The 27,314-nt window shown below is 41.7% G+C and overlaps 1 protein-coding gene across 2 annotated transcripts in view; it reads right to left on the reverse strand.

The window, feature by feature from the left end:
- Positions 1-27,314, reverse strand: part of LOC140200233 (interleukin-1 receptor type 1-like) — a 66,459-nt gene that overhangs the window by 17,813 nt on the left and 21,332 nt on the right. For both annotated transcript variants that reach the window (XM_072263246.1, XM_072263245.1), the window contains 4 exons: positions 21,153-21,238; positions 13,172-13,436; positions 10,525-10,711; positions 1,921-2,095 (listed from right to left, as the gene is read on the reverse strand). In XM_072263246.1, coding sequence (XP_072119347.1) covers positions 1,921-2,095; positions 10,525-10,711; positions 13,172-13,436; positions 21,153-21,234 — 709 coding nt within the window. In that variant the 5' untranslated portion in view covers positions 21,235-21,238. The remainder of the gene's footprint in view (positions 1-1,920; positions 2,096-10,524; positions 10,712-13,171; positions 13,437-21,152; positions 21,239-27,314) is intronic.

A 27,314-nucleotide genomic window follows, 5' to 3' on the forward strand; every position in this document is an offset into this window, starting at 1 on the left:
CACAAGGATATTGCTCCTCTTCCATTTCAGGTCCAAATTGTACAGGTGGAGCCTGTACCATCTGTACAGGTCCTACCTTCCCTGGGTGAGAGCCCAATGATCCAAAATTCTGAAGCTCTCCCTGCTGGAAAAGTCCTTAGCATGAGTTAAACTGCATTACTTTCCTATTTCTGGCCTCACTAGTATGTGGCATGGGTAGCAATCTTCTGATCACAACCCTGGAGATCCTGTCCTTTAACTTAGCACCTAACTCCCTGAACTCACTTTGCAGGACCTCATCACCCTTCCTAACATATGCCGTTGGTATCGAAGTGGTGTTCTCTTTCTCACTTCAGAATGCTATAAACTCGATCCAAGATGTCCCTGACCCCGACACCTGGGAGGCAACATACCATCTGGGAATCTCATTCTTATCCTTAGAACCTCTTGTCTGTTCCCCTAACCAATGAATCATGGTCTCTACCACTTGCCTTTTCTCTTCCTTTCCAAGGCACAGAGCCAGACTTACTGCCAGAGACCTGACTGCTGCGGCTTTCCTCTGTTAAGTCACCCCCCACCCAATAGTACCCATAGGGGTATACTTGTTATGGAGGAGAACACCCACAGGGATAGCCTGCCGATCTCCTTTCCCATTCCGACAGTTACCCAATTACCTTTATTCTGCACTTTAGGTACAACTATCTCTCTGTATCACCTGTCAATCCCACAGCTTCCTGAATGATCCAGAGTTCATCTAGCTCAGCTTAAATCTATCTTCTTTTTACTGGTTTTTGCTAAGTTCCTAATGCCCCATTTAGCAGCAATGCCTTTTCAAATCTTGCTCCCACAAGGCACAACCCAATGGCTCCTGGCAATCTAGGGCACGCAGAACGTCCCAATTGCCTTTTCAAATCTACTTTCTAAGTTTGGCAAAGTCTAACCCAATACAACAAAAAAAAAATTACTTGTCTAAATCTTGATAACTAAAAAAAAATCAAGACAAAATTGAAACATTTTTAGATGCATCAGGACTGAATGTGGAAGGAGACAGTATAAAGACTTTATTTTTTAAAAGATATTTCAATTATCTTGAATTGGAGGAGAAGATGGCGGCATGATGGCAGCGTGCGCGGCGTCTCTGGTGAATGATATCTGTAATCTGTCAAGTAGGGGACGGTGCACAATTCTGATTTGATAGAGATGGAAGTGAGAGTACGGAGGAACATCTGGAGAAACCTCTGAAATGCCCACTTTGCTGCCGCTGCTACTGTGTGGTAACCAGAATCTCCGGAGCAGAAGGCTCTGAATCCTCGGCTTTGCTTGTTTCAGCGGCCGGGGCAAGGTCGAAGGCGCTCGGCAGAGGATGGCGCTCAGGAGGCTGTATCGGAGGGGCTGGTCGGAGGCTCGAAGTTTTCGGACGATGGACTTGGTGTTGGCCGCTTCCAAGGCATCGGCAAGTTGACGGTGCCTGGAGGTTTATGGCAGGGAGTTTCTCCCTTTTGCCGCCTGCTATCGGGGACTTGGGAGTCGATCAACTCGGGGACTTTTGAGACTTTTTTTTACCATGCCCATGGTTCATTCTTTATCAAATTATGGTATTGCTTTGCACTGCTGTAACTATATGTTATAATTATGTGGTCTGTCAGTGTTAGTCTTTAGTTTGTCCTGTTTCCTGTGATATCACTCTGGAGAAACATTGTATCATTTCTTAATGCATGTATGCATTTCTAAATGACAATAAAAGAGGACTGAGTGTTCTCATAATCTCAAAATTAAATTGAATGCTGTTGAGTTTCGCTATAACACGACAATGATGACTGCAGGTAAATTATTTGTCCCCCTTGTTAATAATTTGCTTTAAAACTAATGCATCTGAATTCTATATGATTATTTATAATAATAAACAATTATACCAGCATTCTTCAAAATATTATTTCATACCTTTAATATACAAGTCAATGGTTTTCGATATTACATATTGTAAACCATTATGCATAAATTTTAGCTCACAAACATAGATTCCTTCATCGGATTTATCCACATCTTCTATAGTCAAGTGCCAATCTCCCTTGTGGTAGTGGTACTTTACTCCATCATATGAAATAGGCTTGCAGCCCTAAAAACAAAACAATATACAATTAAGTTAAAGTTTATTATCATTCAACCTTATGCATGTATACTGTCAAATAAAACAATGTTCCTCCAGACCAAGATGCACAACACAAAACATGCAACTACAAACTGAGTACATTCTATTCTATATCATAGAGTCATAGAGTAATGTTGCACATTTACAGAACCTTTGGCCATATGAGTCCTTGCTGATATGATGCCCATAAAACAAGTCCCAATCTCCCACATTCAGCCCATAACCCTCTAAGTCTCGCTCCTCTATGTACGTATCTATCTAAGTGCTTCTCAAATGATACGATTGTATGCGCCAACCTCTGTATGAAAAAGTTGTCCATAAGACCATAAAACATAGGAGCAGAATTAGGCTATCTGGCCCATCAAGTCTGCTCCACCATTCAATCATGGCTGATCCTTCTTTTTTCCCCTCCTCAACCCCAGTTCCTGGCCTTCTCCCCATAACCTTTGATGCCATGTCCAATCAAGAACCTATCAATCTCAAGCCTTAAATACACCTAACGACCTGGCCTCCACAGCTGCATGCGGCAACAAATTCCACAAATTCACCACCTTTTGGCTAAAGAAATTTCTGTTTTGAAGGGGCGCCCCTCTATCCTAAGGCTGTGTCCTCTTGTCATAGACTCTCCCACCATGAGAAACATCCTTTCCACATCTACACTGTCTAGGACTTTCAACATTTGAAAGATTTCAATGAGTTCCCCCCTCACCCTTCTGAATTCCAGTGAGTACAGACCCAGAGCCACCAAATGTTCCTCATGTGATAATCCTTTCATTCCGGGAATCATCCTTGTGAACCTCCTCTGGACTCTCTCCAATACCAGCACATCTTTTCCAAGAAGAGGGGCCCAAAACTGTTCACAATACTCAAGTGAGGCCTCACCGGTGCCTTATAAAGCCTCAGCATCATATCCTTGCTCTTCTATTCTAGAACTCTTGAAATCACACGAGAAAGAAGAAAGGAATAAAGTAAAAGACTCCTCTGGTTTCCACCAGGGTAGTAAACAGCATGCTGAAATCACTCCTTATCAATGCAAGCTATTTCCTGAGTGAAAAGTACAGAAATTAACACGAGCATAAATACATTTACAAAATTTGTTGTGAATTTATTCCCTTTATATCTTTCTGCTCTCACCCAAAATCTGCACCCGCTATCTTTGGACACACCTATTCTGGGGAAAAGACCATTATCATCCACTTTATCTATGCCTCAGTAATTTAAATATTTATATAAATTTTCCTCTCATTCTTTTTGTTCTAAAGAATAAAGACTTTGCCTGGCCAATCTCTCCCTACAACTCAAACAACATTCTCATGTATCTGCTTCCTACTTCTATGCCAAATTTGAATCTACCAAACTTCTAGTCTTGGCAACATCCTCGTATATCTTTTCTGCACCCTTTCTATTTTAACCACATCTTTCCTATAACATCGTAAACAAAACTGTGCATAATATTCCAAGTGCAGCCTCACCACCATCAATTTACACAACTGCAACATAATATCCCACTCCTATTCTTAATGCCCTCACTGATGAAGGTCAGCGTGCGACATTTTTTTCACCACCCTGTCAACCTATGATACCAATTGTATGCCCTACTGCCCTATCGTTCAAAATACAAACCTTACATTTTTTTGACTTTCCAAAATGCATCACCTCACACTCACCTGTATTGAAATCCTATTGCCATTTCTTGACCCATTTCACTAATTGATCAAAATCCCTATGATATCTTCTTCACTATCATCAAAACTTTCTAATTAACTGAGTAAGCTGAGTGTATTCACATCAAAGTCATTGTTATTAATAATGGTTACACTTCAAAGCCCTGCAGACCACCCAACCTTCAACCACCACTCTCTGCTTCCCATTTCTGAGCCATGGGAGCTAACTTGCCAGCCAGCTACCTTATCGAGTGCCTTGCTCAAGTTCAAGTCAACCACACCCACTACCCTAACCTCATCTATCTTTTTGGTTGCCACTTCAAAAAACTCTAAAAGTTTAGACAAGCATGATTTTCCAAGCACAAAGCCAAGCAGAGTCCTCCTAATCAGACTCCATCTATCCAAATGCTGGTAGATCCCATTTCTCAGAATTCCATACAGTAACTTCCACACCATTGTAGTTCCCTGGCTTGGCCTTATTACCATTCGTAAACAATGGAATAACATTAGCCACCTTTCAGTTTTTGTGAACTTCACCAGTGGCTAATAATGAAGCAAGTGTCTCAGCAAGGACATCCACAAGTTCTTCTCTAGCCTCCCACAAAATATCAGGATGCACTTGGTCAAGTTCTGGGGATTTATCCATATTAATATACCTCCTCCTTGCCGATATGAATTCTTCCAAAACATCTCCACTTGTTTTGCTTGAGTAACTATGATTTCCACCTCAGTAAATGGATAATTTAATGAATATTTAAGGAGAAATATTTGTTACAAATCTCACCCATCTCCTGAAGCTAGAAATAATGGGCCCTGTTGATCTACAAGGGGACCTGCTCTAACCCTAGGCACCTTTTTACTCTTTATATAGCCACCTCTTGGGATTTTCCTTAGCTTTACCCAACAGTTCCATCTCATACCCCAACATTGCCTTCCTGATTTCCTTCTTAAGAGTATTCTAAATTTTTTTAAAATCAGCAAAGGATTCACTTGTCACCAGCTTCCTTAGCCATTGTACGCTTCCTTCTGTTTCTTGACCAGAGCCTCAAAATCACCAGTCAATCAAGGTTCCCTAAGCTTGCCAGACTTGCCTTTCACCTTAATAGGAAACTGCTGCTCATGGACTCTTGATATCACACTTTTAAAAGCTTCCCAATTACTATTTGTTTCTTTCCCCTCAAATAGCCTCACCCAATTACCTTCTAGTAGATACCCCAAAATTAGCCCTGCTCCAGTTTAGGACGCTAACCTGTAGGTCAGTCCTATCCTTTTCCATCACTATGTTAAAACTGATAGAATTACAGTCACTGGAGCCAAACATTCCAACAGATTGCCATTTTACTTGTTCTACCTCATTCCTTGTTGTTGCACCCTTCTGAATCAGGCCCTTTATATATTAGTTTATAATATATAAACTAATATTATATTTTAGTCAGGAAACTTCCCTGGACATTTCACAAATTCCACTCTTTCCAGGCCCTTAATACTCTGAGTGGTTCAGTCAATACTGGGGAAGTTAAAATCTACCACTAATTAAACCCTAATATTCTTACAACCTTTTTACTCTAAAAGCAATTTCTCTACCCTCAATGGTTCACTGTCTATTTAGGGACTATAATACAGCCCCACTACAGTGACCGTACCCTTCTTGTTTCCAAGTTCTACACATATGGTCTCACTGGAGATCCCCAAGCATGTCACCTCTATGTACTGCTATCATGTCCTCCCTTATCAAAAAGGCAACCCTCCCCCACCCCTGCACCCCCACTAGATATCTGTACCTCTGTCACACCTGTAGCATCTGTATTGTGGAATACTGAGCTGCCAGTCTTGCCCTTCTCTCAGTCATGTTTCTGTTATGGCTATAACATTACAGTTCTCAGGGCCAATCCATGCTGAGTTCATCCAGCTTACCCATTAAATAAACCATGTGCATTGAAGTTTAACTGGGAATTTCTTTACCTACCTTTACTGTCCTCTGCCTATCCTGATCCTAAACCTGCTCTTGCTGGCAAATGTTTTATAGCATGACTTGTTCCTATTCAGAGTCAGATCCCTTAACAATCTAGTTTAAACCTGTGGTAGCATTAACAAGCTTCCCAACAAGGAATTTGGCCCATCGCTCAGAGGCAACCTGAAATACAGGTCACCTTAATCCCAGAATAGATCTCAATGCTCCAAAAACCAGAATCCCAGCCTCCTACACCAACTCCTCAGCCATGAATTCACCTGGCCCATCCTTCTATTTCTGACCTTGCCAGCGCATGGCACCGGGAGTAATCCAGAGATCACAACCCTCAAGGTCCCACATCTTACCTAACCCATAATCAGAATCAGGTTCATTATCACTGGCATATGTTGCGATATTTGTTACTTCGCAGCAGCAGTAGAGTGAAATATTGATTAAAAATTAATATTACTATTTTAAAATATAATAAATAGTACAAAAAAAGAACAGTGAGGTAGTAGTCATAAAGAATTCAGAAATCTGCTGCAGGAGGGGAAGAAGCTGTTCCTAAAATATAGAGTGTGGGTGTTCAGGCTCCTGTACTTCCTCCCCAATGATAGTAATGAGAAGAGGGCGTCTCCTAGGTGCTGAGGGTCCTTCCCTGATGATGACACCATCTTATGCACCGCCTTCCGAAGATGCCTTTGATGGTGGTGTGTGTTGGGTGGTGATGGAGCTAGCAGAGTTTATAAGCCTCTGTAGCATCTTCAATCCTGCACCCTGGAGCCTCCATAACAGCCTATGATGCAGCCAGTCAGAATGCTCTCCACCATATATTTGTAGAAATTTGCTAGAGTCTTTGATGATATACTAAATCACCTTAAGCACCTACTAATGAAATAGAACCCCTGGCATGCTTTCTTTGTAATTGCATCAGTGTGTTGGGCCCAGGATACATCTTCTGAGATCAGAAAGTTGAAGCTGCTTGCCCTCTCCACTGCTGACCCCTCAATGAGGACTGGTATGTATTCTAGCTTCCCCTCCCTAATTTCCACAAACAATTCCTTGGTCTTGTTAACACTGATTGCAAGGTTGTTGTTGTGTCGACTCAACCAGCAAATCACACTCCTATACATCTCCTTGTTGTCATCAGAGATTCTGCCAACACCAGTGGTGTCACTGGCAAATGTATAGTTGGGATTGAACTGTGCCTAGCCATACAGTCTTGAGTGTAGACAGAGTGGAGCAATGGGCCAAGCAAGGAGATGTTATTACTTATCTGCAACGATTGTAGGCTCCTGATGAAGAAGTCAAGGATCCAGTTGCAGAGGGACGTATTTATACTCTTTCTGCAGGACCTAATCCCTGGTTCTTCCATTTGTACTAACAGGTTCAAAGACTTCTGGCTGTTCACCCTCCCACTCAAGTACTTTCTGCAGCCACCCAGATATCCTTGACCCTAGTACCCAGGAAACAACACACTATCTTGACTTCTCTTTTGTGAACACAGAATCTCCTGTCTTCACACTCGCTATTAAGTCTCCTCTTACTATTACTCTGACTGAATGCACCCTTTCCCTCTGAGACTCAGAGTCAAGGATCTTATAGCCCAAATAAAGCCTAGTCAATAATGCCAGAAAAATCAATAGAATGAATGACAGCTCCTAGCTGCACAGATGAGGCAATGAATGCAATGAAGTCAATATTTTAGCACAGTATTGCCACCTGTAGGGGCCACAGTGCAGCTACAATATCAGCTCAAAGACAACATGATCACCCAGTGAAAATCAAACCACGGCAGATGCTTAAAATATTAAATACAAACAGAACACACAACAAATCTAAGAGAAGAGAATAGGAGTTACTCTTTAGGTCAAACAAGTGTCCCTTTATTTTCCAGCTCTGATAAAAAAATTAGTGATCTGAAATATTAATTGTTGTTTCTCTTGCCACTGTGCCCTGCGATCTCAGAATAAGCTTTACTAACTCTAAGGCCAAAAGGGCCAAATTCAACTTTCAAGAACTTAACAAACTTCACTTCCCAAATGAATTGTTATTTAGTAACTTAACGATGCTCACTAAATTGTGTGTGGCTGTTTACCACTACCAATATATCTAACACTATCACTCAATCATTCAGGAAAAGCTTCCTCCCCTCTGTCATCAGATTTCTATGTGGTCCATGAATACCATCTCATTATTTCATTGTTATTGTACTACTTATTTTTTTGTAATTTATAGTCATTTTTATGCTTTGCATTTTACTCCTGCCACTAAAAAACAAATTACACATTATCTAATAGAGATAATAAATATGACTCTGATTCAACTGCAAGAATTCAGATCAGATCTTTAAGTACATCCCCTCACTAACTGTTCATCTGATACACAAACAGTATATTTGGTCCATGTTTGCTTCAATATACAAATTTTGTTCATTGTGCTATTACCTGCACGTGACTACATTACACAGAAGTAGTAATCATTCTTTTTTGCATTAATTATAAAGGGCAAAAACAGTCAACAATAGAGAGAGACAGGTCATAAAAAATGCAGCCAAACCTTCATTTCCTCACTTGCAGAAACCAACTCTAAGGTCAAAAAATATTAAAAGGAGTTGGAAGCATAAAAGTTGGAATGGAGAGACCCTGTAAACATTATTCACTCCCAGTTAATTCTACTTACCATTACATAACATTCCTATTACTCCCTGGTAGCAAAGTGGACATTCCACATATTTTACCATCGATATTTCCTCCAATCCTATAGATAGTATGGAACACCTTTGTGCGTAAGTAGGATCAGGAACACTAATTTTCTGTTTGTTACCTCAATCCAAAGTTGCACAAGCCAGTTGTTAAAATGTACAGGACAGCAAGTTGTACATAATGTTTTATGCTTTGTTAATCCTCTGTTCCTACTCGGAAGAGGATAAACTTGGAGTTCTTCTTTTATAGTGTGTTATCAGATTTGGCAGCAATCACCTACTGATTGGAAATGCAGAACAACTTTACAGGATTCGCAGGAAATTTTTAGAAACAGCCTCTTTTCCCCTGCCTTTAGATTTCTGGAGAATATAGCCAAGAACGCTACCTCACTATTCTTGCTTTCCTTTTGCATTACTTGTTTAATTTTTTTATATAGATTTCTTCTTATCATTTATAGTATATCTTATGTATTGCACTCCACTGCTGCCACAAAACAACAAATTTCATGGCATGTCAACGATAATAAAACTAATTCTGATTCTGATTCTGGAATATAAAAATAATTTTAAAAATATACAAAATCCCTATATTCAATAAAGAGTCTATTCATGAAAATATGTGATTTTCCATTTCAGTGCAATATCAAACTAGAAATGGCATCTGCTCAGATTTAATACATCATGCAGATTATTTTAAATACAGGGTTCTGATGACTTATTAGATGAGTTCAACCCATGGTGCTATTCAACAAATGGTCATAGTACCCTCCTGTGGAAAGGTGACTTGAATAACTTGCCAAGATTTTTGGCACATCCAATACATTTTGCTAGAAAGTATCAATGTGAGAGTCTAATTAGATCAGTTTGTACTTAGCTAATATTTGTCTTCACAACTACTCTGTAGCAATAAACAGTAGAATGATTCACACTCACACCTACATAACATTACAATCAACACACATAAAAAGAGCTGGTGAACGCAGCAAGCCAGGCAGCATCTATAGGAAGAGGTACAGTCGGCGTTTCGGGCCGAGACCCTGCCGACGGGGCATCAACCATCTCGACTTCACCGCACCTTGTTCCCATTCCAACCTCACTCCTTCTGAACGCTCTGCTCTCCACTCCCTCCGCACTAATCCTAACCTTACTATAAAACCCACTGATAAGGGGGGTGCTGTTGTAGTCTGGCGCACTGACCTCTACCTTGCTGAGGCACAGCGACAACTCGCGGATACCTCCTCTTATTTACCCCTCGATCGTGACCCCACTAAGGAGCACCAGGCCACTGTCTCCCACACCATCACCAACTTTATCTGCTCAGGGAATCTCCATCCACTGCTACCAACCTTATAGTTCCCACACCCCGCACTTCCCGTTTCTACCTCCTACCCAAGATCTACAAACCTGCCTGTCCAGGTAGACCCATTGTCTCAGCCTGCTCCTGCCCCACCGAACTCGTTTCTGCATTATACTTAAGGAAGGGTCTCGGCCCAAAACGTCGACTGTATCTCTTCCTAGACATGCTGCCTGGCCTGCTGCGTTCACCAGCATTTTTTATGTGTGTTGCTTGAAATTCCAGCATCTTCAGATTTCCTCGTGATAACATTACAATTCCTGTATTTAATACATTGATTTACGAAGGCAATGTGCCAAAAGCATTGTTTACAGACCAGTCTACCTGTGATGCCATTTTATGTGAGGGAATTATGTATCTTTCTTCCTAGATCCCTCGGTGCTATCACAATCCTCAGTGCCCTAGTGTTCACCTTGTAAGTGCTTCTCTGGTTTGTCCTCCCAGAATGCAAAAACTCACACTTGACCACATTAAATTCCGTCTGTCATTTTTTTCCAGTTAGTCCAGATCCTGCTGCAAGCTTTGATAGCCTTCCATACAAACTTTGTTTGGAAAGTAAGAACATGGTAAGCATAAGCTTGGGTAATTTTCTGATCTCATTTTATCTTCACTGTGTTCTTCATCAGATTGAAGGAGTACATATATAAATTATTTTAAATGATATAACAATTTTAATCAGTAAACTATGTTACAAGTTAATCGTCCACATTAGGAATCCCTTACCTTGTACCACTGTAGTGCAAAATCTTCATTTGAACCTGCATACTCGCTGACATCAGGGCAAAAAATTGTTTTAGCTGTTCCCGAATGAGATGACGACCCATAGAAATTACCATTCTGTGGGCATGATGCACTGACAGGCTTGTTAACTTGAACTGAAATTGCCTTTTTGACACAAAATGTAGGATACCTGTAAACACACATCTCAGTGTTAGAAATTATCCTGAATATAAAACTCCCAAATCAAAATGTTAATTGATTTCAATGCAAAAGCATTCAAACTGAATAACTGAAGGAGAAAACATGAAAAGGCTGTTTTCAGATTGGAGCAGCAACACTTCATATTCTGTCTGGGTAGCCTCCAACTTGATGGCATGAGCATCAACTTTTCCAGATTCTGGTAATTTTCCCACACCCCCTTATCTCTTCTTCAATTCATCATTCTGGCTCTCCTCATATATCTTCTCCTCACTTGCCTATCACCTTCCCCCAGTTCCCCTCCTTCTTCCCTTCCTCCCATGGTACACACTCCACTTCTATCAGAATACTTCTTGTCTAGCCCTTTACCTTTTCTACCAATCATCTCCCAGCTTCTTACTTCATTTCCACAACCCCCTCCCACCCACCTGGCTTTACCTATCACCTTCTAGTTTATACTCCTTCCACTTCCCCCACCTTCTTTTTCTGTCTTCTTCTCCCTTCCTTTCTAGTCCTGATCAAATGTCTCAACTGGAAACATTGACTGTTTATTCATTTCCATGGATGCTGCTTGACCTGCTGTGTTCCTCCAGCATTTTGTGTATGTTGCTCTGGATTTCCAGCATCTGCAGAATCTCTTGTGATTATGAAAAGACTCCATTTACTTTTCAACAAGAAACCAACAGCAAGAACTGATAAAACTGTAGCCATGATATTTTATATTGGCTGAAGTCCTATGCTTCGAAGTCTCTCCCACTTGAAATGCCCCACTTTTCTGAGGAACTACCCAACGGCTTTATCAGAACAACCACTACAAAGGGGTTATGTCAATGATTTGGACTATAGGATTAATGGATTTGTGGGTAAATTTGCCGATAATACAAAGATAGGTGTGTGGCACGTGCCCAAGTGGTTAGGGCGTTGGACTAGCAACCTGAAGGTCGTGGGTTCAAGCCTTGGCCAGGGCAGCAGTGTGTATCCTTGAGCAAGGCACTTAACCACACAATGCTCCAGTCAACCCAGCTGAGAATGGGTACCAGCAAAAATGCTGGGGTTTAACCTCATGATAGACTGGCGTCCTCTCTGGGGGGGGGGGGGGGGGAAGTCTCGTACTCTCAGTCGCTTCACGCCACAGAAACCGCCATAAGCACCGGTGACAGACTTTGAAAAAAACACAAAGATAGGCGGAGGACCGGGTAGTGTAGAGAGCCTGCAGAGAGACTTAGATAGTTTAGGGGAATGGGCAAAGAAGTGGCAAATGAAATACAATGTTGGATAGTGAATGGTCATGCACTTTAGTAGAAGAAATAAACAGGCAGGCTATTATATAGATGGGGAGAGGCTTCAAAATGCAGAGATGCAAAGGGACTTGGGAGTCCTTGTGCAGGATACCCTAAAGGTTAACCTCCAGGTAGAGTCGGTGGTGAAGAAGGCAAATGCAATGTTGGCATTCATTTCTAGAGGTACAGAATATAAGAGCAGTGATGTGATGTTGAGGCTCTGTAAGGCACCCGTGAAACCATACTTACAGTATTGTGTGTAGTTGTGAGCTCCTTTTTTTTAGAAAGGATAAACTGACATTGGAGAGGGTTCAGAGAAGATTCATGAGAATGATTCCAGGAATGAAAGGGTTACAGTATGAGGAATGTCTGGCAGCTCTTGGGCTGTATTCCCTGGAGTTCCAGAGAATGAGGGGGGATCTCATAGAAACATTCCAAATATTAAAAGGCCTGAACAGATTAAATAAGGCAAAGTTATTTCCCATGGTAGGGGATTCTAGAACAAGAGGGCATGACTTCAGGATTGAAGGACGTCCTTTTAGAACTGAGATGCGGAAAAATTACTTTAGTCAGAGGGTGGTAAATCTGTGGAATTTGTTGCCACAAGTGGCCGTGGAGGCCAAGTATTTGGGTGCATTTAAGGCATGGATAGATAGGTTCTTGATTGGCCAGGGCATCAAAGGGTATGGGGAGAAAGTAGGGGACTGGGAATGACTGAAAGAATTGGATCACTCCATGATTGAATAGTGGAGCAGACTTGATGGGCCAAATGGCCTACTTCTGCTCCTATATCTTATGGTCTTATGGACAGTCTCCAATTGTAATGGACCAATCTCAACCTCTTTTGTGGATTCTCCTATATATTGATGTCAGAAAAACAAAGAATAACTTGACAGTTGACAATGTTGACTTGCAAATAAGCTGATTACTCAATTATTGAACTTGTAGACAACCATCCTTTTTAAATACGAAGTCTAGAACAAACTCAGTAAAAATGAAAAAGTATTATGAACAAAATAATTCTACTAATACAAATGATAAAGTAAATTAAAATTGAAAATTTAATAAAATTATAATGGATTAATAATTCTACTCTTACTCTGTTAGTTTAGAACCGTCCAACATCGCTTGGTCTGGGTATTCTTATGTGAATAATGACTTTGCAACCTTACCACAAAACGCAAATATAGAGATCAGTATCTCCACTTAATACAGGAAGAAGCCAAAGGGAATCATCTTCTGCATGTATCCTCTGTGTCTTGTTTGTTGTTATTACTTCTGATGTTCTGTTGTGGTACCACATAACACTGAAATTCTTAGCTGCAATCTGGAAACTTTCAGGACTTAAGTATTCCAAAAGAGGGCATTTCAAAGTTAGTGCTTCCCTTTCCAGAACATAGTGGCGGTGGAAATCAATCCCTTCGTCTTGGCATGATTCTAGAAACAAAAAAACAAAAGCAGCACAGGATCTGTACAATAATAATCACAAGAGATTCTGCAGATTCTGGAAATCCAGAGCAACACACATAAAACGCTGGAGGAACTTAAAAGGTCAAGCAGCATCTATGGAAGAGTAAACAGTCGACAATTTGAGCCAAGACCCTTCATCACGACTGGAAAGGAAGTGGGAAGATGTTAGAATAAAACAGTGGAGAGAGTGAAAGGAGAACAAACTAGAAGGTGATAGGTGATGCCAGGTGGACAGGAAAGGTAAGGTCTGGAGAGGAAGGAATCTGATAGGAGAGTGAACCATGAGAGAATGAGGAGGTGGTGGAGGGGATAGGCAGATGAGGCAAGGAGGTAAGAGGCCAGAGTGGGGAATAGAAACGGGGGGGGGGGGGGGGTAAAGAAGAGAAAAAAATTACCAGAAGTTGAAATCAATGTTCATGCCATCAGGTTGGAGGCTACCTAGATGGAATATGAGGTGCTGCTCCTCTACCCAAAGAATGGCCTCATTGTGGCAGAAGAGGAGGCCATGGACCAACATGTCAGAGTGGGACTGGGCATAGGAATCCAAATGGTTGGTTTCCGGGAAGTCCCACTTGTGGCGGATGGAGCGGAGGTACTCAACTAAGCAGTCCCCCAATTTAGAACCATAGAAACATAGAAACATAGAAACATAGAAAATAGGTGCAGGAGTAGGCCATTCGGCCCTTCGAGCCTGCACCGCCATTTATTATGATCATGGCTGATCATCCAACTCAGAACACCGCCCCAGCCTTCCCTCCATACCCCCTGACCCCCGTAGCCACAAGGGCCATATCTAACTCCCTCTTAAATATAGCCAATGAACTGGCCTCAACTGTTTCCTGTGGCAGAGAATTCCACAGATTCACCACTCTCTGTGTGAAGAAGTTTTTCCTAATCTCGGTCCTAAAAGGCTTCCCCTCTATCCTCAAACTGTGACCCCTCATTCTGGACTTCCCCAACATCGGGAACAATCTTCCTGCATCTAGCCTGTCCAATCCCTTTAGGATCTTATACGTTTCAATCAGATCCCCCCTCAATCTTCTAAATTCCAACGAGTACAAGCCCAGTTCATCCATTCTTTCTTCATATGAAAGTTCTGCCATCCCAGGAATCAATCTGGTGAACCTTCTCTGTACTCCCTCTATGGCAAGGATGTCTTTCCTCAGATTAGGGGACCAAAACTGCACACAATACTCCAGGTGTGGTCTCACCAAGGCCTTGTACAACTGCAGTAGTACCTCCCTGCTCCTGTACTCAAATCCTCTCGCTATAAATACCAGCATACCATTCGCCTTTTTCACCGCCTGCTGTACCTGCATGCCCACTTTCAATGACTGGTGTATAATGACACCCAGGTCACGTTGCACCTCCCCTTTTCCTAATCGGCCACCATTCAGATAATAATCTGTTTTCCTATTTTTGCCACCAAAGTGGATAACTTCACATTTATCCACATTAAATTGCATCTGCCATGAATTTGCCCACTCACCCAACCTATCCAAGTCACCCTGCATCCTCTTAGCATCCTCCTCACAGCTAACACTGCCACCCAGCTTCGTGTCATCCGCAAACTTGGAGATGCTGCATTTAATTCCCTCATCCAAGTCATTAATATATATTGTAAACAACTGGGGTCCCAGCACTGAGCCTTGCGGTACCCCACTAGTCACCGCCTGCCATTCTGAAAAGGTCCCGTTTATTCCCACTCTTTGCTTCCTGTCTGCTAACCAACTCTCCACCCACACCAATACCTTACCCCCAATACCGTGTGCTTTAAGTTTGCACACTAATCTCCTGTGTGGGACCTTGTCAAAAGCCTTCTGAAAATCCAAATATACCACATCCACTGGTTCTCCCCTATCCACTCTACTAGTTTCATCCTCAAAAAATTCTATGAGATTCGTCAGACATGATTTTCCTTTCACAAATCCATGCTGACTTTGTCCGATCATTTCACCGCTTTCCAAATGTGCTGTTATCACATCCTTGATAACTGACTCCAGCAGTTTCCCCACCACCGACGTTAGGCTAACCGGTCTATAATTCCCCGGTTTCTCTCTCCCTCCTTTTTTAAAAAGTGGAGTTACATTAGCCACCCTCCAATCCTCAGGAACTAGTCCAGAATCTAACGAGTTTTGAAAAATTATCACTAATGCATCCACTATTTCTTGGGCTACTTCCTTAAGCACCCTGGGATGCAGACCATCTGGCCCTGGGGATTTATCTGCCTTCAATCCCTTCAATTTACCTAACACCACTTCCCTACTAACATGTATTTCGCTCAGTTCCTCCATCTCACTGGACCCTCTGTCCCCTACTATTTCTGGAAGATTATTTATGTCCTCCTTAGTGAAGACAGAACCAAAGTAATTATTCAATTGGTCTGCCATGTCCTTGCTCCCCATAATCAATTCACCTGTTTCTGCCTGCAGGGGACCTACATTTGTCTTTACCAGTCTTTTCCTTTTTACATATCTATAAAAGCTTTTACAGTCCGTTTTTATGTTGCCTGCCAGTTTTCTCTCATAATCTTTTTTCCCCTTCCTAATTAAGCCCTTTGTCCTCCTCTGCTGAACTCTGAATTTCTCCCAGTCCTCAGGTGAGCCACTTTCTCTGGCTAATTTGTATGCTGCTTCTTTGGAATTGATACTATCCCTAATTTCTCTTGTCAGCCACGGGTGCACTACCTTGGGTCTCATCAATATAGACAAGTCCGCATCTCTCGTCAGCAATTTGAGACAAAAAGATCCAGAGCAGGTAGAGAAACAAAGAAGTGGAGGAGGGTTGTTGACTGGAGAAGTGGTCGTCAGTGCAGGGTGGGAACTCTTGCCAAAGAAATGGGCCCGGAGGAAGAGGCAACAGAAGAAGAGCTCGGTGTTGTGGTGGATGTGGAACTCACTAAGGCTCAGGGACAAAGGTAAGGCCCTTGCTGAGGACTGAACGTTCTACCTCAGAGAGGGGAAGGTGGAAGGGAAAGGTGAAGTGGTGAAGTGGTGAATTCTCTGTACAATAATAATTTGTATGAAATTAAAAACAAAGCAGAAATACATATCCTGGGACACCCAATCTAATTAATATGGCCCAGATTTTGTAGTTAACAAAGATGACATTTTTTGACCTTGAGGGGCCCGATTACATTGCCACTTCACAAAACATCTAGGCCAATTTCTTAATGAAAATCATGGCCATCTAAACTTCAATCTATTATGTTAAATCATTTTAAGTTCATCCAATAAAATGTATCAAAAAGAAGCCAACACAGTTTTGAAGGCTTTACAATACAATTCCTGCATCCTGTTGCCTCACACATACATTATCCCTTTGGTCATTAAGGCAATACATTCTTTCTTAGGCTGTCCTTTTGCTCCTGATTACAGTTATAGAATTCACTTTAATCCTGTGTGGCAAGGATATTCCATGATCCCCTACTGCCCTACTGATTTCCTTCTTTCTTAAATACTAAAATTATGATAAGACAAACAAAAGTCACCACAAGGAATAATAACACAGACTGCATATAATGTTATTTGTCTATTTATTTATTTATTTATTTACTTGGCATGTGCCTGCGTGCGAGTCTGTGCGTGTGTGTGCATGCGTCCATGATGATGTCTTTTTCATGGCTTTTTACAAGGCGCAGAGCAAGAGAGAGAGAGAGAGAGACTGTGGCACGCCACTCCTCACACAGACATTTTTGCAGAATTTTTCCCTTTATTTTACGAGGTCGAGTTGCGATCTTGACACTCAACCTGGCACAGATGGAAAGTGTACTCGGGAGTGGATCCGACTAGTTTCGAACCCGAGAACCTCCGCTCCCGGGTCCGACGCCGATATCATTGCGCCACCAGCCAGCCCATAATTTATTTATTAAATACTTATTAATCTTTTTTCAAAAGAGATCTTACTTAAATATATGTCAAAAATTTGAATGACAACATTGATGGCTTTGTGGCCAAGTTTGCAGATAATACAATGATAGGTGGAGGGGCAGGTAGTGTTGAGGAAGCAGGGGTTCTGCAGAAGGACTCAGACAGACTGGTGGAATGAGCAAAGATCTGGCAGATGAAATATAGTGTGGGAGGTGTATGGTCATGCACTTCACTAATAGAAATAAAGGTGTAGGCTATTTTCTAAACACGGAGAAAATTCAGAAATCAGAGATGCAAAGGGACTTGGGAGTCCCTGTGCAGGATTACCTAAAAGATAACTTACAGGCTGAGTCAATGCCAAGGAAGGCACGTGCAATGTTAACATACATTTCAAGAGGTCTAGAATATCAGAATAGGGATGCGATGCTGAGGCAACATAAGGCAACGGTCAGACTGCACTTGGAGTATTGTGAGCAGTTTTGGGTCCTTCATCTAAGAAAAGCTATGCTGGCATTAGAGAGGGTCCAGAGTAGGTTCTTGAGAATGATTACGGGAATGAAAGGGTTAATGTATGAGGCGTATTTGATGGCTCTGGGCCTGTACTCACTGGAGTTTAGAAGAATGAGGGGGATCTCGTTGAAACCAATCAAATATTGAAAAGCCTAGATAGAGTGGATGTGGAGAGGATAATTCCTACAGTGGGTGAGTCGAGGACCAGATGGCACAGCCTCAGAATCAAGGAGCGTCCATTTCGAAGAGGTGAGAAGGGTGGTGAATCTGGAATTCGTTGCCACAGGCGGCTGTGGATGCCAATTTACTGAATAATCTTAAAGCAGAAGTTGATAAGTACTTGGTTAATTGGGGCGTCAAAAGTTAAGGGCAGAAGAATGGGTTGAGAGGGAAAATAAATCAGCCATGATGGAATGGCACAGCAAACTCAATGGGCCGAGTGGCCTAATTCTGCTCCTATGTATTATGGTCTCTCGAGCAAAGATAAGATACAAATGCTAATATGTTTCTCTGGTCCCATTTTATATGATTTTGTTTGAATGATTTCAATTTTGTTAATATTTTGTCAAACTATTTTTACACTCAATACTGTAGTAAAAATGAATGTAGAAATTATATTGTGAAAGCTTCTCTGTTAGATTCTTCTTAATTCATTTTATTGGATGAACTTCAGATGATTTTACATAATTGATTGAAGTTTGGATGGCATCTTCTTCGTTTACTGCAAATTCTTATTAGAATACCACCCCACCACTGAGGGTATCTTCAAAAGACAGGGCCTCAAGCATACAGCATCCATCATTAAGGACCCTCACAATCCAAGGCATGCCCTCTAATTATTACTACCATCAGAAAGGAGATATACTCTAGATATTTTAGGAATAGCTTTTTCTCCTGTTATCAGATTTCTGAACAATCCATGAACACTACCTCACCACTCCTCTTTCACACTATTTATTTTATTCTTATTGTAATTTATAGTAACAACAAATTTCATGACATACATCACTGATAATAAAATTGATTCTGATTCTGAAAAGTTATAGATGAGTTAATTAAGTGATGCACGTTGGTCAGGACTCTAAACATTCTCTACACTTTTTCAATTGAATATTTTTACTATCACATGTAATCAGAAAGTATCAAGCATGAGAATAATTGACTTAAAGGCTTTCTGGATTAGCACTTAGTTTAACCACTTGTAACCCTGATGCATGGAGATTAGTGCGGCACAGTCGACACCCTGTAGCTCATGATGTGCTTTCTTATATAAACCTGCTTTACGATCAATCCAACCATTCCCTCTTACACAACACATAACCCTTTGCTTTTTTTTTACAATCATGTGCCTATCCAATAGTCTCTTAAATATTCCTTCTATATTAGCCAGCAACTCCAGCAGAGCATTTCAGACACCTTCCATGCTGTGTAAAAAAAGCTACTTCTGACATTTCCCCAAACTTTCCTCCATTCACCTTAAAATAATGTCCTATGGTCAGTGCTGCCCTGGTAAAAACGTGCTCACTGTTCAATCTGTCTATGTCTTTCAGAATCTCACACACCTCTAGCAAGTCACCTCTCATCCTCCTTAGCTCCAAAGAGAAAAACCCTACTTCATTCGACTATTCCTCATAAGACATGCTCTCTAATCCAGGTAGCATCCTGATAAATCTCTTCTAAGCCATCACTAAAAATTCTAAATCCTTCCTATAATAAGGCAACCAGAAATGAACAAAATACACCTTCATAACCACTATATCAATTTGCTCTGCAACTTTGAGGGATCCATGGACTTAGACGCCAAGATCTCTCTGTTTTTCCATCCTATTAAAATCTGCCATTAACCTTGTACTACATCTTCCAGTTGGATCTTTCAAAGTGAATCACTTCTCCATCTGCCATTCTCCATCCTGCCTATCTCCAGTTGTAACCTATGATAACCTTCTACGCGATCCACAACTCCCAACCTTCATTCCATCTGCAATCTTACTAACCTTCCCTTCCACGTCCTCACTGGGATAAACCTATCCAGAAGCCCATGCAAATGTTCCCTGAACAACTGTCACATTACTGCTGTGCATTTCCTTAAGAACATCTCTTCCCAATTTATGCACCCAAAGTTTTTGACTAATACATCATAATTATCCCACTCGAATACAATACTTTCCTCTATGTCTGCTTCTATGCTTATCCATGACTGTGCTAAAGGTCAGCAAGTTATGGTCACTGTTCCAAAATGCTCACCCACTGACAGATCTGTCACTGGACAGGTTCATTGCCGAGTACTGTACTTGATCTAGTATAGTCTCTTCTCTAATTGGCCTGTCCACGTACTATGTCAGGAATCCTTGCAGGACATGCCTAATTAGTTCAGCCACATGCAAACCTTTTGCAGTAAGGTGGTGCCTATCAATACTAGGGAAGTTGAAGTCACCTATGACAATAACCCTGTTATTTTTGCACCTTTCTAAAAATCTGCCTACTAATATTTTCTTCTGTGTCCTGATTGCTGCTGGGTGGCCTATACAATATTCTCAACAGAGTGATTGCTCCCCTGCTCCTCTCACTCAGGGACTTGAGCTATATACATACATTTTCGTGCGACTGTGCGTTTACTTGCTATCTTATATGTACCTTGTGTTTTACTTGGTTTGATATTGTTTTACACCTTGGCCCAGTGGAACGCTATTTCATTTGGCTGATTTCATGAGCGTTCATGTATGGTTGAACATAAAGATCTGTAATATATATATATAGATTGCTCCTATCGATCGAAACCAAATGCATTTCAGTGCCTGTATTTGTTCTTTGTTTAATTAAGAACTAAGAACACAAATAGCAAGAAATTTTTCCATTCTGCATCATTTTGTATTTCCTTGCTTTATTGGAGGCAGTGCATACTTGGTTTGTATCACAAGGTGAGATTGTAAAAGTGGTCATACCACATAAAAGGACCTGCTGATGATACAAGCCATAATAATTTTTGATCTGTATTTACCTTTACAATTTAATGAACACTACACACCTGACCAACCATAGTTTAAGAAATCAACCAATGAATGTTGAAGTAGAATTTATTTTTTAAAAACACAACCTGCAAAACAAGTTTCCAATCACAACACACAAGGCTGCAGGCATTTGATACACCATAAGTCATTGAGTTCTTAGTTCCTATCACCCAAACATTTAATTAAAATAGAGAAGAGTTTAGAACTTGATTTTTCTGTGTTTAGAAATTTCATTACTCCAGAAAATCAAGTTTATTTACATAACATATTATCTTTTACAACATGATTCCATTTACCTAGAGTTGAATTGAATTGTAGAGGGAAAGCCAACGTAAATGGGAGAAATGCAAAGAGAAGCACAGGAACTGAAGCAGTCATTTTCCTGTAATATAGAAAATTTAGAAACCAGTTATTAGAAAATATTCATAAAAATTCTCATATTCTTCAACTCTCTACAGTTCCTAATGAGAAGTTCAATCTATTAATGATGATAAAAACCAGAAAAAAAGGGGGGAAAATCTAATATAGCAGTTTCTACATTCCCCTGCACAAAATCTTGCTACATCCCAAAGTTTCCATTCAACTGAACAGGGGCTTCTTTTGTCACATTTACCCATAATCAAGCAAAGTCTGAGCAGTTTCAAACAGAATCTGATGCATTAGTTAAAATCAATTATAGAGGTCAGAACTGCTTAAAATTTATCATTCTCCCAGAGTGATTTAATGCTAAAGATACTGTATAAAATGCAGGTTGACAGGATGTAAAAGTGAAACAATTTCTTCATAATTATTTGTAAAGAATGTAAGAATGTGCATGCCACTGGTTAAATTAGCAATGGAATTAGGTGGCGATTAGTCTTCTTCAACCAATCAACCACCACCCCCCATCTCCCATGTGATATATGAAAACACTTGTACACTGTGGTGTTTGTGGTAAGGTTCAGTGGAGAGAACCAGCTACACCAAAAGGTAGGCGAAGGTCAGGGCAGTGAGAGACTTGGAGGGAAACTTGCAAGTGTTAGTATTCCTATTCCCATTGGACTAGTCTAGGTAAGTGGCTGTAATACACACGTCAGCCATAAACTGCTGATTGTGGAGGAAGTGATTTTTTTTGGACATGAGTGGGTATCAGTCAAGTCTCAAGTGTTGTGATAGCTGCACTCTTCCAGACAAGGGGAGAAGAATGAGTCACACTCCACACTTAACTTATAATCTGTAAATACGGAAAGATTTTGGGAGTTGAAGAAGTGAGATATTCACAACACTGTTGTTGCGTGAATGAAGTCACTGGAGAAAAGTACTGGTAGGTATGAAACAGCCTCTTTATTCGATAAAGCAAATTACAGCAGGCACCATATTGAGACGCTTTCAGTGGAAAGGTCTTGCTGGCCCATGCTACTTGATATTTTATGTACTGGACATCAATGGACAATTCCATATTTACAATGCATCCACAATGTTTTCTTTGGAAGTACTCACAAATTTCACAACTCCTGATTCGCACCCACACCACAGACATCTAAATGAATGTTAATCAGGTTCATCTGGTCTGTGATTTAAGGCTTTTAGGAACCTATGGTTCAGTGCTGCATTTTAAATTAAATCTAAAACCTAGATTCAGATTTGAAGATTGGTGGCTGAAGTCATTTGCTAGATGTTCTAAACCCAAAAGTCACTCTAACGCACAAATGCCCTCATTTGACACTTTCATAAGGCAGTGTCTGTGGGTATTCCAATTAAGTTTCTGATCAATAGAAATCTCCCTCAATAAAATGTTGACTATCATGAGCAGTCAGTTTGACTCTCTCTAGTTGGGTTTAGTCACTGTTTGGGACTGTTGTGACCCAAACATCGCTTGCAATTTATCAGCCCATGTGGTATCTGATTCTTACTGCACACAAGCACTTGCTTTGGAGTTGAGAATAGAATTGAACAGTACGCAATCATCAAAGAACAGCCTCTTTTCTGACACAGTGGGAAGTAGTTAATCTTCAGAAACCATCCTGAAGAATTCCTGCAGCAATATTCTGGGGCTGAGATAATAAACCAACAACAACCACTACCATCCCCATTGGTGTGGGGTATGACTTCGCAATTGGAAAACATTCCCCTGGATTTCCATTTACATCAGATTTTCCAAACTTCAATTTTGCCTGAAGAGTTTTACTCAGCTAAATGCTACCTTTATATAGTAGATCTGACAACCTCCAAATCTTAGATTAATGAGCATTTGATGAGACTTGATGTGTAAATGCCATCCAATACCCCTCCTCTCTTTCCTCCAGCTTCCTCACTTTACTGTACTGCCTAAAACAACTGTATCCTGGAGCATTATGTTGCCAATCCTGTCCCCCCCTTTGCCATGTTTCCACTATGGCCATAGTATCCTATTCCTGCATATCTATCCATGTCCTGAATTCATCTGTCATATCTGTCAGGCCGCTTTATTGAAATAAATGCAATTTAATCCAGTAGACTTTCCTTGTCTCTGCTGTTTGTTCAATATGCTGTTGCTGACTTCTGCATCACTTTCCAGCCTCTCATTTACCATCCCATTCCCCAAACTCTCCACCAATCTAGTTTAATAACCCCGCCAATAGCACAAGCAAATCTGCCTGCCAAGATATTGGCCCTTTCCAGTTCAGGGCGGTCAGTCCCTGGTTCTCTAGTCAGATAAAAAGGATGCTTGACCTTATAGTCAACCTCGTTATGATCTTGTACCTTATTGTCTCCTTACACTGCACTTTCTTTGTAGCTGGTGCATGTTATTCTGCACTCAGTTATTGTCTTATTGCACTGTGTAATGAATTGATCTGTATAAACAGTATGCAAGACAAGCCTTTCATTGTACCTTGGCAAATGTGACAGTAATAAAACAATTCCATCTCCCTTTTGTATAGGTCACTTCTGCCCCAAAAGAGATCCCAATGGCCCAAAACTTTAAATCCCTGTCCCCTGCTACAACTTTTTTGTCCTCACATCATGTTCCAGCTTAAGTCACTCTTGAGGAGAAAAGAGAGTTAGCGAAAAAACGTACTCACCATTTCTGACAACAGTATAAATAATGCAAAAAATCACTCACTATTCCTTCTCCATCCTAATCATTAAGCATTCCACACGAAGCACGATTTTAACTGCCAGGAGAGGCAGGGATGGTAGTCGTAGATGAGAGCAGGATCTGAGATGGTAGTCGTGGATCAGAGCTAGATCTGAGATGTCTCTTTTAGGCACCCAGCACCTCTCAGGTCTGAATCCTTCCCAGTTCGCAAAGTATTGCCAAACCCCTTGAACAGTATGCGTCCAAAATTCTATTCATCATGAAGACCTGTTCCCCCTCAATAAACCTGGGTAGCAATGGGGCTGAAGGTGGTGGGGCTAAGGTGCTAGTGCAGACAGGTTTTAATTTAGAGATGTGGATGGTGGGATTGAGCTTTAGGGAGCTTCAAGGTGTTAGCCACGAGATTTACTTTTCTCAGCATTTCAAAGGGTCCAGTGAACTTGGGATTTCACTCGGAGAGCCAAATCATGAGTGGACAGCCAGACCTGATGCTCAAGCTGTAAAGCATGCCCCTAGCTTCTCTTTTGCTTCGCCTTTGTGTCAGCTTTCTAGGTAGAGCAGCAAAATCTCTCTTGTCCTAATCCATCTTTGTTTGCAGCATGGGATGAGATCTTTGGCTGCAGGGACCACAACCTCAGCCTCTTGTTCCAGAAAGAGAGATGTAGGATAAACACATTGGCACTCGAATAGTGACATCCTGAGTGCCGAGTGCCCACATCAAATGGTCACACCACTTATCCTGTCTTTCCAAGGTTAGGCATCTTAGGGTACATTCTCAATCTTGGTTGGTCCACTCCATCTGGCCTTTGGACTGCCTTTGGCTTGCTGTTGCCCCTGTAAGTTTACAGAACACCCTCCAGAAATGTGATGTGAATTGTGGACCATGATCTGAAACAATGTCCACTGGGAATCTGTGGATCCTGGAGCCCTTGTCCAGGATAATCTCAGCCGTCACCACCACAGACGGTAATTCCTTCAAGAAAATTAACTTGCAGGCTTTCGAAAACTGATCGACAGCTACCACGGTGACCGACTTCCCCTTGGATGGTGGGAGTCCTGTGACAAACTCCATGGAGATGTGTGCCCAAGGTCTTTCAGGAACAAGTAGGGAGTGGAGGACCCCTTGACGTTGGATATATGGTTCCTTGTTCCAGGTGCACACCTCGCATGCCTGCATGTACTGCCGAACCTCTTTCATCATTCTGGGCCACCAATACCTCCTCTTTAAAACTCGAGGGTCCTGGCAATCCCTGGGTGTGCAGTCATTCTCAACAAATGTCCCCATTGATGTACCTAGGACCAGATGGAACTTGGGACAAACAGCCTACCCAGAGAACCATTCTTAGGAATCTCCCCTTGCACTGTAGGTCAGAATGAATTCAAAGTGGTTAAAGAACAAAGCCCACCTGGCCTGCCTGGATTCAGCCTCTTGGTCTCCTGAACATAAGCCAAGTTCTTGTGGTTAGTCCAAACGATAAAATAGCTCTTGGCCCCTCTCGAGAGTGATGCCATTCCTCCAAGGCTAACTTAACTGCAAGAAGCTCCCAAATCCCGATGCCATACTTCCTCTCTGCCAGGGGTATCCACATGGAGAAGAGTGCACATGGGTGAAGTTTCCCATCCGAAGATGGCCATTAGGACAAGACGGCACCCACTCCGATGTCTGGTGTGTCCACTTCCATGATGAAGGGGTCTGGGATGGGGAAAAACCAAAATGGAAGCTGTTGTGAAAGTCTGCTTAGGTCTTGCAAAAGAAGCCTCTGCTTCAATTGTCCAAACAAAAGGGCCCATGGATTTCTTAGTTAGTGCCACCGGTGGAACTGCCACTGAGCTGAAGTTCCTGATGAACTTCTGATAGAAGTTAGAAAACCCCAGCAATCGCTGGACTTGCTTGATACTGGATAGTGGTTCTGCCTGTGTCTTGGTAGGGTCCATCTTGAGATTGCCATTGGAGACTATGAAACCCAAAAACGAAATAGTTGTCACATGAAACTCTATCTTCTCCAACGTGACGTAAAGTTCATGGTCTAGAAGCCTCTTCAAAATGCCCCTAGGTGAGCAATGTGCTCCTCCATGGACTTCAAGAAGATTAGGATATCATCCCGGTATACAAGACATACTTATAGATGGTATCCTGGAGCATGTCATTTATAAAGGCCTGGAACACAGCTTAAGCATTCGCAAGGCCAAAAGGCATAACCATGTACTGAATGCAGTCTTCCACTCATTGCCTTCCCTAATACAGACCAGACTGTATACACTCCGTAGGTCTAGTTTTGTGAATACCCTTGCTCCTTGGAGAATTTGCCATACTCATGAGTGGAAGGGGATAGCAATTCTTGGCTGTTGTGCAGTTTAATCCCCTATAATCAATGCGCAACCACAGGCTCCCATCTTTCTTTTGTACGAAGAAGAATCCTGCACCAGAGGATGAGGTGGTGGGCCAAATAAAGCCTGTGGCAAGAGCTTCCTTTATATGCTCCTCTATTGCACTTCTCTCTGGGCCTGAGAGCTTGTACAATTGACCCCGCAAGGGAAAAGTACCAGGCAGCAGGTCTACAGCACAGCTGTAGGAGCAGGGCAATGGAAAAGTTGAGGTCTTTCCCTTGCTGAAGACTTCTTCCAAATCCTTGTAAATGGAAGGGATTTTGACCGGTCTGGGTGTTGCTATCTCTTCCAGACCCTCCTTCAAGGATAACTCCTGAACTTTATTAGGTGACGGGGTGAATCAACAGACTACTGAGTTCTCTTCTTACGGTCACTAAGTTCCTTTGTAGAAACAGTGGCAAATTCAGAGTCCGAATCCCCATCTGATTCCTCAAGCAATGTCAGTGAGGCGTTACAGAGGACTCTTGTCCTCCATGGAAATAGCTTCATAGAGTCTTTCCTTTCCTTGAGACCTGGTGGCTGGATTCTTTAAGCTTTGCAGCAAGTTTCCCAGACTGCTCAGGTATCTCCTTGGATCTCGCCTGAATTACAGATTTCTTCTCTCTAATTCCTGTGGGATCCCGACTAGATTGTGCTGGGTCTCTGACAATAACTAGACCAAGCAATGATTTTCCCTTCCCTCCAGTCTATGGATGGGTTATGCTGACATAGCCAAGAGTACCTGAGGATCAGGAGTTGAGTACAGAGTTAATAATGTAGAAACCAATGTCTTCCACTTGATCCCCATCCTCATCTGCAAAACCACAGTCTGTTGCTGAACCTGCCAGACCCTTGTGGGCAGCCATCCAAGACAGTTGCAAGCATGGGCTGGCTCAACTCTCACAGTGGTATGTTGAACCAATGGGCAGTTCCTATATCCAGAAAATTAGCCACTGCCCCAGAGCCCACAAAACCCTTCACCTCTGAAGTTGGGGAGTGGAACCGCAATCTGTAGGAACCGGACTCAGATTCA

Source organism: Mobula birostris, chromosome 7, assembly GCF_030028105.1.
Source record: "Mobula birostris isolate sMobBir1 chromosome 7, sMobBir1.hap1, whole genome shotgun sequence".
Lineage (NCBI taxonomy): Eukaryota > Metazoa > Chordata > Chondrichthyes > Myliobatiformes > Myliobatidae > Mobula > Mobula birostris.